This window comes from Mycteria americana, chromosome 3 (genome assembly GCF_035582795.1).
Source record: "Mycteria americana isolate JAX WOST 10 ecotype Jacksonville Zoo and Gardens chromosome 3, USCA_MyAme_1.0, whole genome shotgun sequence".
Taxonomy (NCBI): Eukaryota; Metazoa; Chordata; class Aves; order Ciconiiformes; family Ciconiidae; genus Mycteria; species Mycteria americana.
The window spans coordinates 79,545,476-79,561,138 of NC_134367.1; the positions used below are offsets into that span (position 1 = coordinate 79,545,476).

The 15,663-nt window shown below is 41.3% G+C and overlaps 1 protein-coding gene across 1 annotated transcript in view; it reads right to left on the minus strand.

The window, feature by feature from the left end:
- RPS6KA2 (ribosomal protein S6 kinase A2) overlaps nt 1–15,663 on the minus strand; it is a 179,542-nt gene that overhangs the window by 18,621 nt on the left and 145,258 nt on the right. Inside the window, exons 13-14 of the mRNA XM_075499116.1 lie at nt 15,338–15,468; nt 13,455–13,580 (exon numbers count right to left, since the gene is read on the minus strand). Coding sequence (XP_075355231.1) covers nt 13,455–13,580; nt 15,338–15,468 — 257 coding nt within the window. The remainder of the gene's footprint in view (nt 1–13,454; nt 13,581–15,337; nt 15,469–15,663) is intronic.

Here is a 15,663-nt window from a genome sequence, read left to right on the forward strand (position 1 = left end):
AGCTCCACTGAGATACCCGATTCTCCTGGTCTTCCTCTTCAGAAAGTGTTTCAGTGTGTTGTTAAACCCACGCCAGACTTTCCAAAGAGAGAAGCTGCCACGTCAGGGTGGTTCGGCCGGTGGTCGCTGCCTCCTTTTGCACCCGGAGCTGTCTGCATCACAACATGAGGTGCTGCATCCCCAGAACATCTGCAGATCTTGCCCCAACTTAGTGCCAAAATGAGCTGTGGTAAAATGCAGGCCTAGTGCTCCTTATCGAACACAGGGGCTAAGGAAGATGTGTCGTGGGCTTCTGGTGATATTCATAAGTAGTTCTGAGATTCTCAAAAAGTATCAGATTAAATGAAAAGGCAATGGTCTCACTAGACAGGTGTAAAACAAGCACTTTTTGTGCAGCTGTATTTTCTGATTTTCACTACGGGTGTTGCTGCATATAACATGGAGGAAAAGCGTGCTCCAGGCACCTTGTGCAGATGCAGCAGGAGAGAGGCAGGACGGAGGCAGCCCCAGCACAGCCCCCTCTGCGCGCTCTCCCCACGCTCGCCAGCCGGCCACAGGGCTGCTTGGCCTTCCGGCAAAAGCACGTGGCTTCTGCTGTACTTGTACAGTAGCCGCTTTCTTCTCCAGACAGCAACACCTGGGCTGCTGGGCAAAGAGTCCAAAATCACTGTGAACACCTCATCCACAATCCTACATGCCTATCTGCACACACATCCCCCTTCCTGGAGCGGGTCAATGCCAAGATATATGAAGCAGCCTCGACCGTAATTTGAAAAGTGTTCACTAAGTCAGACTTGGTGATTGCCAGAGAAGGTGAGGGAGGCATTAAAAAGTCTAGCTGTGGCTGTACTCTGCCTCCTGGAAACAAACCAAGGTGCTCTTCTTGCTAGTCCTTTCCAGGGGGGACCTGGAGAGCATCTGCTGGTTCCCTGGGGCTGTGGTCCCACTGCGCTGAGCTCTGGTGTCCCCCTGGGCTCTCCCAGGGTGGGGACATGGATGTTCTTTCCAGTGGGCTTTGATCAATGGTGAAGCACTACCAGAGCAGACACCCATACCAGGCACTTGGTTATTTTATTATTATTATCCATTTCTGTGTTACTGTTTCTTCCTCCTGCTCCTCCTCTGGAGTTTAATTATGTCCAATTTTTAAAGATCAGCTCTATTGTCAGTCCACCCCTGTGCATGGAGAGGTTTTAGCTTTGTCCACTGAATTCAACCAGTACAGATTGTGTAGACCAGACAACAGCGTATGTGGCACTTCACACCCAACCAACGTAGCAGTTAGGTATGGTCCTCAAACTAATTTTAACACAACATCTCTCAGAACTGTGCTTTCGGGCTGCCCAGAGACCCCACAAGGATAGCCCATTGTTGGCTACCCTGCTCTAGTGAGGACCAAAGGCTCTGGATTGTTTCCTGCCTAGGTTCTGCAAGCTGCAATGCTAGAAAGAAAAGCATTTAATGTTACAGATATGGGTACAGGAACTGCCGTACTCTCATCAGACTTCTTACATGAGCCCACACATAGCCACAGCGTGTGACACAGTGTCTGCTCTTGTTCAGAATTAATATTATTATTAACCAGTTAATTTTTTTTGCTATCGAGTAGCTTTCAAGCTCTACTGTTGGATGCTGGCAAGCTAAATATGTCTGTCTGAATTTTACATAGGCAATGACACTCTTAAACCCCGATTAAAAGCTGATCAAAACTATGTAACTTCTAAGTAAACTATGTAACTTCTAAATATTTCTTGTGGTAAGGACGAGCACTTGGCACCCTGGTCACTCTGTTTCCTCTGAAACATTGTGTTTTGCATGAAGACAGATTCTTCTCTATTCCTCTCTGTGGAGCCCATGAACCTCCTGCAGCTCTTCCTGTGCAAGGAACGATGTCTTTTCTCTAGGAAATTAATTCTCATTTGAACTCAACTAAAATGTATGCATAAACACCCTCTGTAACAGAATTTAGGGAAGATTTTCTCTGCTACTAGTCCTGAGGTTTTGAGTAATGTGTAATGATGCTACTTTTCTATTTCTCTCTGTAGATGGGTGGTGAAGAACACCAACTCAGAAAGCCATCATAATGTATAAATAACTTAACTGAAAATGTAACAAGAGCTCTATTGTACTTTGGCAGAGAAGAGCTATGAAGCACAGGGGTTTTCTATTGTCCTTCACAAAAATACGAAACTGAGCCATACAACAAGTAGACTTTTCTCTATGTATTGGACACCCAGGGATTGCTTAGAAACTCATCTGTATTAAACAGTGGCTGAAACAATTCCAGAGTAAAATGGGCTCAGCACATGCAATAGTGTCCTTTGTTCTAATAGGGGACTTGTTTGTTCTTTGACTACCACATCCTTTGTGTATTTTGCTGACTAGCTGAAAGAAAAGGTGCATTTTCTTCAGTGGAATTTAGGGTAAGAACCTCATGATATTTTAAAATGAGTCAAGCACCATCAAAGGATAATACTAAACTCTTTCTCTATCTAGGAAGCAAGGATCAGGAAAGAACATTTTCAAAATCCTAATTAACACGTCTGGCCAGTTTTTACAAGTCCTTCTACAAGTCTTTTGCATGGAAAAAAATCACCCGATTCTCCCTTGCTAATGGGTTTTCAATGTCTTCAGCCTTGCCAGAGTGGACTGATGAGCATAAAAGAGAGTATCAATACCGTTCTGTGTGGGTAAAGCCTAGCTGAAATTGGTTCAGCAACTATATAGACAGTATATATTTATACTTGCTTGTTGCAGTTTTGTGAAGGTATTTGCATGCCTCCAACTGTGTAGATAAATGTCTTCTTCTGGATCTAGTTGTGCCATTAGCAGATGTTAGAGTCCTCAGCTGTTTGATACCACCCACCAGCTGGGACTTATAGTCTTCACAACCTTGCCAAAGAAATGGTATGTGTGAGCACTCCCTAATCTGGTTTGGGCAGAATTAGCCCTGCTAATACAAACTGCCTTTTCAAACAGCTGAAATGAACCTGGGTGACCTTGTGTGAGGAGGATGGCTCTGTTTCTCACATAGAGTTCTCCATCACTACAGTTGTGAGATTGGAAAAAGGCAAGAGGTAGGAGGTGACAATTTAACTGCCTTTGCTGTCTGGAAAATGAACAGCCTAAAAGAAAGGGTGAGAGAGAAGCAACAGAGTGAGAAAGAAGAAAGAAAAGAAACATCAGATGCACTGATGGGAAGAGCAGTGATACGGGCCTGAGGAGAAAGGATGGGGCTCTGGCTGGCTAAGCTGGAGCTAGCAGCGAGGAAACTGCTCTCTGTTGTTGGGTCCCTGTGCTGGGGAGAAAGGACCTTGTGCATCTTTAATGAACAAACAAGACTGCATTAAAATATTTGCTTGGCTCTGACTTGATTTTCCCCTTAAGTGATACGGGATGCAAAAGCTCTGTCTAATCACATCAATTGAAATGGGCAACGGTAGCCATCTCCCTTCTTGGGAAAGCTAAATGTACCTAATACTGGCACTGTGGTTTAACCCTTAACACTGTGGTGTGTGCCACTACCATGGACTGCAGCAGAAATTCTCCATTTTATTTTGGTGGATTTATTCCACAACAAAGCCACAAATATTGGGAAGCATTAAAAGTACACCCGGCAGCACGGGCGTGGATAAAAAATAGGTTGTGGGGCTCTGACTGAGGAGCTGCAGTGGGTCACGCTGCGGGGGCATAAAGCATAGCTCTTTTTGTCCCAGTCCCAAATGCGACTAGTGTCTGCCTCGTCTTCAGCTGCCCCAGGTGACCATTCCTGGCAGCTGAAACTGAGATACAAGAGTGTGAACTGGGGCAGCTGAGCCACTGGTACAGTCCTAATCTGCTGCTCTGGCTACAGCAACAGAACGTCCAGCAGGTCAGGGCAGACACCTGGGCATTGCAATGCCTTAAACAGCCACAGCTGAGGTTGCCAGTGTGCTTAGGCAGCAGGACTACGTACATAAAGCTCCTTTTGACCAGCACCAGAGAACTTAGGATGGCTTTGTGGAAAAAGCATGGAGGAGTAAGAGAGCTTTATACACTTTTTAAAGCTGCTTTATTGTCTATTGCATACGTTGAAGTTTTTCTAAAATGCATTTGGAGTGCAAGCATGGGTTAATCACATTTAAGAAGAGGTTCATATAATACAGCGTGATGCAATACTCCCTGTAGAAATCCTTTCCTTTTCTGGGAGGGGAGGGATGAGCAAAGGGAGAATTAATTTTATGTCCCTTTGCACATTATGTCTACACCATATCTGTGATGTATTTGAAAATTCAGAGCACCACTGGTGGAACCGACCATAGGTGGGATTTGCACCTCTTGTGAAGGAAGGACGTGCAACAACACATGCAGAGATTTTAACCTGACAGTTTCATCTACAATATTAATTCCAATGAAAGTATCACAGAGATACAGTTCTGCAGTTCTGTGCTGCTGGAAAATGTACAGGTTTCCAATTCAGCAATATTTTCTTCCAAAAATAAGACCTATTCATGCCAAGCATCTGTTTTAATTTGGTTCCTTTTTTGATGTCAAATTACTCAAGCTGGATGAAAATCACTGCAGAAAGGCTAACATTATTTAAAAGGACATGGTATAATTTTACATTTAAGATGTCTCCAAGGAGGACTATTCCAAGCCTAATAGTTTCTGAGGGACTATTTGCTGTGCTATTAGTTTTTATTAGCTCCAGAAATTCATTCCCCCAGCCAAGCTTAAATCTTTCAGAAAAATAGTGAAATGAATATTAAGAGAAACAGGCCTAATTAGAAATACTTTTCTGAAATAAGCACTGGCCATCAGATCAAGCTGTGTGGGTGAGACATTAAACTTTCTGCACGCAGAGCATGCCCACTCACTGCCACTGTTTGCTGACTTAGCACTCCGAAGCTGTCAACTGGAACTGTGGTACTTATTAATTAGCATTTATACAGTAGCACACATTTTCTAAGCAACGCAGAAACATTAACAAATTTGTTCCAATAGCACCTGTGAAAGAGAAGAGCTCATTTTAGAGAGAAGTCTGCAGTTTTGGAGGTAGAATTGCTTGGTGGGAAAGGCTCTGCACTGTGTTTTAGTCTGCTCTGCTCAGCCCTAGCACACATCCTTGGATCAGACTGATGAGTTTTCAGTCCGTAAAGTGACTGCAGTGCTACTCCCACCTTCTTTTACAAAAACCTTCAGGGATGGAAACCAGTATATCATATTCAGATCTTATAAGCGGGGAAAATTATTACATCAATATGGAAGACAAAGACAAGAAACATGGTTTAAACGGCCCCAAAAGAGAAACAGAGCCACAAAGGACCAAATTCTGTCCAAAATACTTAGGTATTTGGCAGGCAAGCTAGAGAACAGAAACATGATATTACTAAGCTGTAGGAAAGCTGCTGCCTGATCCTAGGTCTCGGAAAAGATCTAGTTAGCAGTGAGAAATACCATCATCTCACATTCTTCAGAGGCTCAGCTAGGCCAAGGAGAGAGGCACTGTGAGCTTCGTGACCAAATGGGAAGGAGGCTGCAGGAATCCTTACACCAGAGGGGATGTGCAACCTCTGCGCATCTAAGATTTGCTCTGCAGCTGAGTTTAAGAGGTGGTCTGCACACATTTCTCTACGTCTGTCTGCCTCCTCTGTTTATTTTGTTAAGACTTAAGCAACGCCTTCATCCCATTTACCCAAAAAGTCACCAGCCAGCAATGGCTCTCACTGCTACAAACAGTAGAAGTTTGCTGCTTGTAGAAGTGCTCAAGGCACTGCTGGCTCTCTGCCCTCCATTCTTCTCCCAAGTCCTTCAAGCAGAGCCCAGCACTCTGTACTGCCCCATCCTTTCTGAAGCTGTAGCTGCAGGGTCCTGCCTATTTCAGCACTGCCTCGTTGGAAAATTGACTTATTTCTATGGGGAGAGTAATCTGGCAGAAACCTGAACTCACTCAAATCAAAACAATAGAAAAGTGAGACTTCATTGAAGTTTTGCAGGTATCTGACTAAACCCAAATCTTAAAAAATGAGGACAGCATATAAAATATGCTACGTTGCCTCCTGCTGTGGCGAGTGAAATTGTACGCAGCGGTCCTGGTCCAGCATGGAAGTCAGGCCCTTTGATAAAGTTCTTCAACACGGGAAAACCAAGAAAGCCTTCAAAAATACTCTCAGAGACCAGATCCTCGTAGACAACTTTCTCTACCACTCCTTTGCTACTTCATCCATTTTACTGTAAATAATTTTCTCTTTCCGTCATATCTAGAGGACACCCGTCCATGCTGTTTGTAATCACTCTTACCGTATCCACCATGGATCCCAGTTGTAGTCTTGGGCTTTTCATGCTGGTTTCTTTGCAGAGCGCTCTGGAAAACAGGCCTCCCTATGCAGATCCAAAGCAGCACAGAGATTTGTGCCTAAATCTGCTCTGAAGCCTGTATCTCCTACATGGCATCCTACAGCCTACTGAATCTGGTGCCACACTACCAGCTGAAGTATCCTTCAGATAGTGAAAAACATCTTTTACTGAAGTGTCTGGACAACAGGATTTCCTGAATCCCAGCTTTATAAACCAAATTTCATAGGAGAACATGGTGAGTGTTCTCTGTAGTTTAACAAGGTAAGAAGGGGTCTTACACCTCTGACCCTGCATTTTGTAAGGCTGCATTTCCACTAGTATGACAGATCCAACTTCTTTGCGTGTGAGGGGGAGGACATCTCGGTCATCTCCTTGAAGAGTCTGTTTTACCAACTGCTCTCACCATCAGACTTTTTTTTCTGAAACTCCCTTTTTTAGCTTCAAGACTTTCTGTCTTGTCTTGCTGTCTTTAGCAGCCAAATGGTTGTCATCCATCATTTATATCACCTTAGAAATATTTATAGATTTTGATTGCATCCCACTGGACTCTTGTCTGTCTTACATCATACATATTTGTAGCTCTCTTGATAGAGCTTGCCTTGAAATTCTTGCGTATTTTCTGCTATAGATTTTCTCTAATTTGTTTATATTCTATCTTAAACCATGAATACCAAAATAGCACATGGTCCCACAGGGTTTAGTAGTCCTACCTAGGTACTACAGGCAAAACTCACTTACTTATATGAAAGCATGTTAGTAAGACAGAAATCTATAGATTTGTTTTTCAGTTTTATTAATAAAACTTAACTTCACTAGAGCAACACATTTATGCAATGCCTGTCTGATGCTGGTATTCAAATCTTCGTATTTCCATCCTATGAATTAGTTGAATATATTGAACAGCTTCAGTACATATCATTCAGGGAATGAAAGCAAATAGGACTGAAAATTTTTGGGGATGCTGCAGTCAGAGATATTTTCTCAATAAAATATTGGAAAGTATCTTTCAGAATAATCCGTATGATCTTGCAGAGGCAAGAGATATGTTCTTCATAGATAATTTGATAAGCCATCTTGGGGAAGAGCAAGGACAGTTAGAGGCTTATGGAAGCACAGTTATCACTCCCATTTCCCTTCAGTTGGGTAACAAGTTTTTTAATGGGGTCTTTTTACATCACATTATATTCTTCCTGATGCCATTTCCCCCCCTGAGCGTGAGGTGCGATAGAGCCATACTCTCATCCATACAAACCTGACCGTGACAGCCACCCAGCAAAGTCAAGAGGAGTTTGCCTGACTAGGGGTCGAATGAGAACCGAGACGGGACCTCAGCATCTGTCTGATCCATACCCATTCAGCCCATCCTCTCCCTTGCAGAGTCCTGTTACTGCTCTGCTCCAGCAGCAGGTAACTTCTGCTAAATTTCAAAGCTAAATTTAAAGGGGATGCATTTACCAGTGGCTCTGACCTGGAGATCTCTACACATACCCTGGGGCCTGACCCCTGTGCCATGTTCTGGTGCAGGCAGAGGGAGGAAAGGTCAGACGAGCAGTGGACGGGTACCCGCTGGTGTTGACAAGCTGGCAGGCGTAGGGCCAAGAAATCTGAGGTTATCCAGCAAACTTTCCATTGACTTGCCTATTAAAATACTGATATATTTATCCACGTTCCACCAGACACTAGGTACCTCCCAGACAGACAAAAATAGACACAAACCATCCCCTGAAAATTTCACAGTCTGTTTCACTTTAGAGGAAAGTCACTTTAGTGACTTTCTATGGTTAAGGAGAAACAAATCTAAGCAAATCTCCCTAGATCTACAGACACCTTAACTGTCAAGGAGATTTAATGATCTTTGGACTGATTTTTTTCTTCTTTTTTTCCCTTTTCCTGTTTCAATAAATAAAGCTACATGTGTTTGGAATTCCTATTTTCTTTAAAAGAATTGCAAAAGAGTGCACCACGCTGCAGTCAATCTTAGAAGACTATCTTTTTTTTATTATTCACGCTTTCTGCATTCAGCACTAAACTCCTGACATAACCATAACATAGGTTATGGAGAAAATGTTGTAGAGCCAGCTAAATACCACTGTGTAACCTCCTGCCTTCAGGTTAGCATGATATTGTGTCTACTTACACCAACCATCTAAAAACAAACAAGCCAAAACCGTGAACATCAATGGAAGAGGAAAATGAAGTTTAAAGAAATTATGAAACAACTCTGGAATTCATACAGCTTTTGGTGACTATGTCACTCACTGTTATGAGCAAATAAATAGAGGTATATAGCAAGTCTGATTACACAGGCCTGCTAAAAACAGCTCCCACGAGTTACTGACTTGTATTTATTGATATCATGTTGACATCACTTCTCTGCGGGTATTGCATTTTTATAGCTAATTAAAATGCACCTTCTCCCGAGTCTGCACATACCAAAACATGCCGAGATAGATGTACGTTCAGTGCTTCGTAATTACCAGAATTATATATGAACTGTAGGATTTACTAGGACTCTAGCATAAACTAACCTGTATCCCAGAGGCAGACATAGACTGCAAAATTTGGCTTTGCTCACAGCTGTGGAACATTTGGAGCCAAACAGTTGGTTAGAACATTACAGAGATAGGAAAAAGTAATGAAATTCACGTGTGTTTTGAGATCCAAATTCCACTGTAATATTGGCATCTGCAAAATTGGACTTGTCATTTGGGACTATCTCTACTGTGTGTTTTTCTTCTTCAAGGGAGGGAGAAATGTGTACCCTGTCCTTTTACCCAGTTGTTCACCCTGGCTCTAACAGCATGGAAGGACTAAAAATCCATAACCGCTTAGATATTCTTTTGACCTGGAGAAGAAAACAGTTGGCATCAAGCTGTTGAAACTGGCACCTATGCCACCCACCTCTGCAACATTTGGGGCAGTTACCCTATTGGAGATAGAATAGGCCATAGCAGCAGCAGTTTCTACTTGGCTATTATCCACCAGTAATCTCTCCTGGAGGTAAGGAGTCAATCTAAATAGAGAAATCTTTAGAAAAAGGGGGATGCAATCAGGTCCTTTGCAAATTTACTTAATCTGGCATCAGTAAGAAGCACAGTTAAAAATCCAGCTTGAAAGCTTTACTACAAGTAGGGATCCAAGCTTGAAACCAGCACAATGGTTTGAAGTAAAGAAAAACTTTTGGAATACACTAATTACATCAAATCTCTGGCAGGTTTTGAAAAATCTGATTCACCAAGAACTCTGAACTGTAGCATTTCCTTTCTTTTCCAAAGGAGAGCTCTTAATCTGTTTAGGCTTCCATTGCAGACTTTCTTCCATCCACAGAAATCCCTCCCATCTGCTCTAGCATCATTCTTTTACTTAATTGACTTATTTTCTCTAGATACTGATGTGACTGAAATAGTTTGATCTGATTTTCCTTTGCTTCTGACCTCACTGTTACATTTATACCCGCGTGAAGCTTGTAACTGATCGATAATGCTAGTTCTCTTTGCTATTAAAAATCATTATGCCTGCTGTAGTCAAGATGATCAATATTCTAGCAGAAGAATCTGAAACATGTTAGAAGTCCATCAGAGGAGAAACTCTTTTTTTCCCATCTCTCTTCTTTCTACCAGATTCTTATAAAGTATTTGGAAAAATGAACAATATACTTACTTGTATTTCATAACTTGGAAAGAAAGTCTAAGGGTAAAATTTTAAAAGTACCTCCGAGTATGTACATGCAGTAGAATATGATACAAAGACTTGCTAAACCAACATCTATCTGCACTGACCCGGGTAGGTGGCTACTAGTTTCAGGGTAGACTCAGTTTGCAGGAAATCTGGCTGTCTACGAGGTTTTCCATTGCATGGTATGGAAATGCTCTCAGAAGTGGAGATGTAAGTCTGAATTCTTAAATACTGCATTTAGGAGCCTGAGGGCATGTCTAAAATAGATTGAGAGTTTATTATTAGCATTTCGTTTTTACAGATGACATGGAAGAAGAGCGAATAGGTTGCAAGAAAATTCTCTTCTTCTGCAGGTTCAGTGATCGGATTTACAAAGGCAGTTAGATGCCTACAGGTGCAGAGAGGTGTCTAGGGGGACCTCCAAAAGCACCTCAGTGAGTGACGTTCCTGGTCTCACTGAACTCTAAAAAGAGTGAAATTCCAGATCTGTTCAAGTGCTTTTACAACACCAGCAAAGAACGTCTTTGCACTGCTAGACATCTAATTATCTCTATAAAATGGCCCCCAATTAGTTGCAGATGGCCAGCAAAATGAAAAGGGATGAAATGTTTTGCATTTTAATAAATATATTCTGCTTCTGGGCTAGGAAAGATTTTGTTTTTCTGAGTGGATTTTCCGGCTGTAGCTCTGACTCAAGTTACTGCGGCTTGGTACTCTCTGTCTCAGTATGGCACTACACAGCAATAGTAAATAAGGCCTGGTGAGTGGCAGTCTCCATGGAGGGACTATTTACCCGGTGACATGATGTGTGTCTTCCTGCGGTGATGCCACCACATCATTTCCTTAACTCCTTCACTATCACCAGCTTCCCCTGGGGAGACGGGATGATGCTCTCTGACGCGTTGGCAGTTCATCTTAAACAGGGAGCTTTTAATGAGGTGGTGCCAGGCAAATGGGGCTGCTGCCTATCATACAAACTATCACTGCAGATATTTTTTCCTGTGAATGTTATGTATTAGGGAGCACTGAGAAAATTATACTTACTGAAAGAAATCAAAAGAGTCTAATTACAGTGATTTTTATAGAGAGAGTTAAAGGATGCATGTCAAAAGGGACTCATATATAATTATGATAATATCAGTTGCAACTCCTGTGCTATCTAATTACTTGAAATGGGTGGCATTGTGCAATCTTTATGAAAGTGAGCTACTTTGATAACAAAATGATATGATCTTAATATGAAATAAAAATAAAACTGAAAGGAAAGTAAAATGAATATATTGGTAGGAATAATCATCAAAGAGGCAGCACTCAACGTCCTGGAAAGACAGTACAACCAGAAACCCACCAACCGCCTCCAGCCCCAGATCTGTGCTACACATTTGACTCACACTGTGTCAGAAACTGAGATGCTGTGCATGTTGCCTAAACTGGTAGTCAAAATCAAGACATACTGGCATGACAAGAAAAGAGTCGTAAGAAGTGGAGGAAGCAAGGAATAAGAAGAGGAAAGATTCATTAAAATGGGAAAGAGCATAAACCTAGCAATCAAAGTGTTGAACTCTTCTGGAGTTTTGAGTGTCTCCACGTGTTGAGTTTGCTTTGGATCCTCTGAGGTACTCCAAACCCCCAGCTGCTGAGTAGGTGCTGGACCCTCTCGGATTCAGGCACTCAGACATCTTTGAGGACCCAAGATCTTTCTATAGTGGTTTCACGCTGGCTGTATTACACTGATAAAACTGTCAGCAATACTTGATATAAATAAAATATTGAAGTTATTACTTTAACATACATTTTGTTCATCACAGATGTAATTTAATTACACAGAACCCATACCTACTATAACATAATGCCATCTGTTGACAAATGACCTGGACACTGGAAAAATCTAATTTTTACATTCATTAGAAATGAAAATCCTAGCACGTTCATGTGCAAGCCCACGGACCTGCTGGTATGTCCATGCTCCTAATTATGGTGTAGCCTAGAAAAATCAACCGTTATTTGAACAGTCACATCTACAGATTGTCAGTTATTAGTGGTTTCCAGATTTTTGTGGCCACCACGGGGAGACACCAAAACTTTCATGGACTTTCATGGATACTGCTTTATCATCAGTCCTGTAATGGAAAATGAGGCTGAATAAAAGGTTTAATATTATTCTATTGACTACCTGCAGCTCATTTATCTCATGGACTGCAGTTTGGACACTTTTTTAAGCTCTCCTCATCTAATTTAATAGCAAAGACACAATCTCATATATAAGCTAAGTTTACATATCTTTTCTAAAATTTTAAAATAAGAAAAATAGAGCGGCAATTGGCTAGAATCCCTCATTTACTGCAAGTCTGGTAAATACATTTCTCTACGTACTGATTTAAAGGAGCTACTTTTTGTCTTATGCTCATTTAAGCAATCTGTTCCCATGAGATCATACAGAATGAAAGGATCTGATTTAACTGTCCATGTCTTTTCAAATTCATTATACTAATTCCTCATTTAATCCAATCTCGTATCTTTTTGGTACAAGAACAAAAATATGAAATACTTTTCTATCATATGAGTGTTTTAATTGCTATACCTTTTTCTTAAAGAAAATTGAATGTTTGGAACTCTTCCTCTGAGCCGTAACCTCACAACCACTTGGCACATACATTGGTCTGTTCTGCCCTCTGTAATAGCTGCATACTGTTTATTCAATAGTATTTAATAGAGATTGTGACTTAGTCCTATGAGCATGACCTTCCAAAGCAGTTCTGCTGAAGTTCTTCCCTATCAGAAAAGGTTCCCTCATACCTACGTCCTAGCAGCTTCCTGGCCTCTGCAGCTGCAGTGACTCTGTTTTATGTAGCGTTGCTTGACCAAGTCTGAAGTTCCCTGACTTGTCTTTAATATCCAACTAAATTCCACTGAATTAATATTTTAAATCTCTGCTGAAGATTACGTTTTGCTCTTTTGTGTAGCATGTCAAGGAGACAAAAGGAAATCTGAGTTTTTGAAAGTGATCATGGCTTTCACTGACAAATCTGTCTAATTACAATAAAAAATATCAGAACTAAATAACTTGAGAAAGAAGAATAAAATGCTCTTTCAACTTTGCAATCATTTAATATGTTATTTTGTTTATTTATGATGATTCAATGTAGGATCTGTTAAAAATCTTATCTAGTTTGCAAGGAGCATGGCTGAAATGTTTAGCAGGATTTCCGTGCAAGACTGTAAAGGTTTTTTCCATCCAGGAATTGTACGTGATGAGATTAAGGTGTGAGAAATAATACAAGGCTTATCATGAAACCTGTCATCTTCCAAAAGAAAAAAAAAAAAACCAAGCAACACCTGCCAACAAGAAATAAGCCAACAAAATATTCACTGACAGCACCGCTGCCCAGGCTGGCAGGGCGGTCTCAACCACATTTCTGGCATCTACCAGAAGGTTTTCTTACCTTCACTGCGAACTCTGTTTCTGTAGCTTTATGAACACATCTCTTGCACACTGAATAGGAACCAATTCCTATGTCCTCCTTGATCTCATATCCATCTGTAAAGTGAATGTTGTTCCCATGTAACTGCTATAGGGAAAGACAAAAGAAACAAGGTAATCAGGACATGGGTATGCAAAAGCACGGACTAGCCTCGTCTTAATAAAGGAAGCGCTTGATCTCATCTCCTTCACAGAGCTCTCGTGTCCTTTTTCTAAGTCCAGTTAAAAAAATCTGAAGCTCTTTACTTGAACAAGTGTGTCCCCTCCCTTTTTACCTTTTTCCAGTCTGTAAGACAGAGTTCTCCATGTAGAAGTAATGGCAAAAAAGCAGTGATTTTCTAAACTATTTATGTAATGCAGACAATCACCTCCTATTAGAAATTCACAGGAAACTGTGGGCCCAAATCCTCTGACAAACCCACATATCTTGACAATATAAACTTATTTCTAATTACTGACAGGCCAGATAACTTATAAACTACTAATAGCCTCACAGTCTTCAAAACAGCTATCCCACATATGTGATGTGTCTCCAGACCACTGGAGGTCTTGTCCAGGATTCGTTTAATTATGATTTCTGTGTGAGAGAAAAGTTACTATTTTAAGACAACCTAATTTAAGAAAACATATTACTAGTGAAAATAGTAGGAAAATATTTTTAAAATTTCTAATGTTATTTATTGAAGGGTATAGAATGAACTATGGCATCATTAGTTCATATGCCCTTTGGAAAATATCTGGGCAGGTGGATTGGTTAGATGGTGAAACCCAAATCTGAGGCCTTGCTGCAAATTCTATCCCAGGACTCAAGAAATGACCAGCAGCTCTAAAAATCCTCTAGGATCCTCTGTCTAAAAATGTAACCTCACTAGCAAAGTCCACACAGAACCTTCTAAATTATAAGATGTGCATGTGTTAACATTCAGTACTTTTTTACAAAGCAAACCACAGGAATATATATAACATTTCTGGGATGTAATTGCTTGGATAACATTTCACTTACTGTTGTATAAGAGAATCTTCAAGAATATGACATATTCCACTGTAAATTATTAAAATAGGGATGAAAACTATGAAAACCTATGAAAACCACAGGCAGAGGCTCTCCCCTTGAGGCATGTATACCTCTGGCTGTGCGTAGGAGAAGAACTTTTTCCTTGTGGGAAAATTTGCTGCATCTTTGAGCAGCCCAGTTCTTTCTCCTGATACACTGTTCCTCTGATGTATTGAGCTATTTGTAGCAATTTATTTCTGGTTTAAGTTACAATAACTGGAGAGCATGTTGTAGGGGAATGGCAGCAAAGAACCAAGTGTCTGGCAAGTGTCCTTCCCCGTCAAGCCGCTCTGGGCTGTGTGAGTACACCCAGGTTCTTGTGCAATAGCAACAGGAACACAGTGGCCTCTTACACCCGGGACCTTGGGCTCCGTGTCTGTGGGAGCCTACATCAGTGGTTCATTGAGCCCCCTTGCCAACACAGACTGTATCGTATAACCCAAGACAAAACTGTTGAGAATGACATGCATTCACTGAAGAAACAACACTTTGTCACCTGCCCTGTATGCACAACTGGAATAGTGTTTCAGGTATTCAGAAGTACTTTTCATTTCAGTTGCGATAAGGTATGATTCCTATTTCCTTTGTAAAGGTTGTGGAGAATGTGAACTTAAAGATGAAAGCCTTTGGGAAAAAATTCTCATTTTCCACCTTCTACGTGCTGCATGTAAACACCTCCTACCTACACTGGGAAGTTGTGAAATACCAGTGAGAATGCTGAGGCAGTTTAAATACACTATGCACATATGTATCTGCCCATCAAATGTGAATTGTAACATCAGCATCAGTACCTGCACGATTGGATGGACAGTGATTTTGTGCACATCCTGCTGTGCAGGCTCCTGCACCAAGTTAGAGGCAACGAAGCTGAACCCTCTGAAAAGATGATGAGCATTGGCACTTGGAGGAACACCTGGGGAATCTGTAGGAGAAAGAAGAAAATGGCATCATGAGCTGCACAAAGGATCAGAAAGTAATAGCACAGCACCCGCAACAGACTAAGTCACCCCTGCCAGTCAACAGCAGATCCTGCTAAACTGGCAGACACACATGAATATAATCCACCTCCATATCAAGGCTTTGGTGTGCCTTCTCCATCCCTTTCCTCTGGATCTGA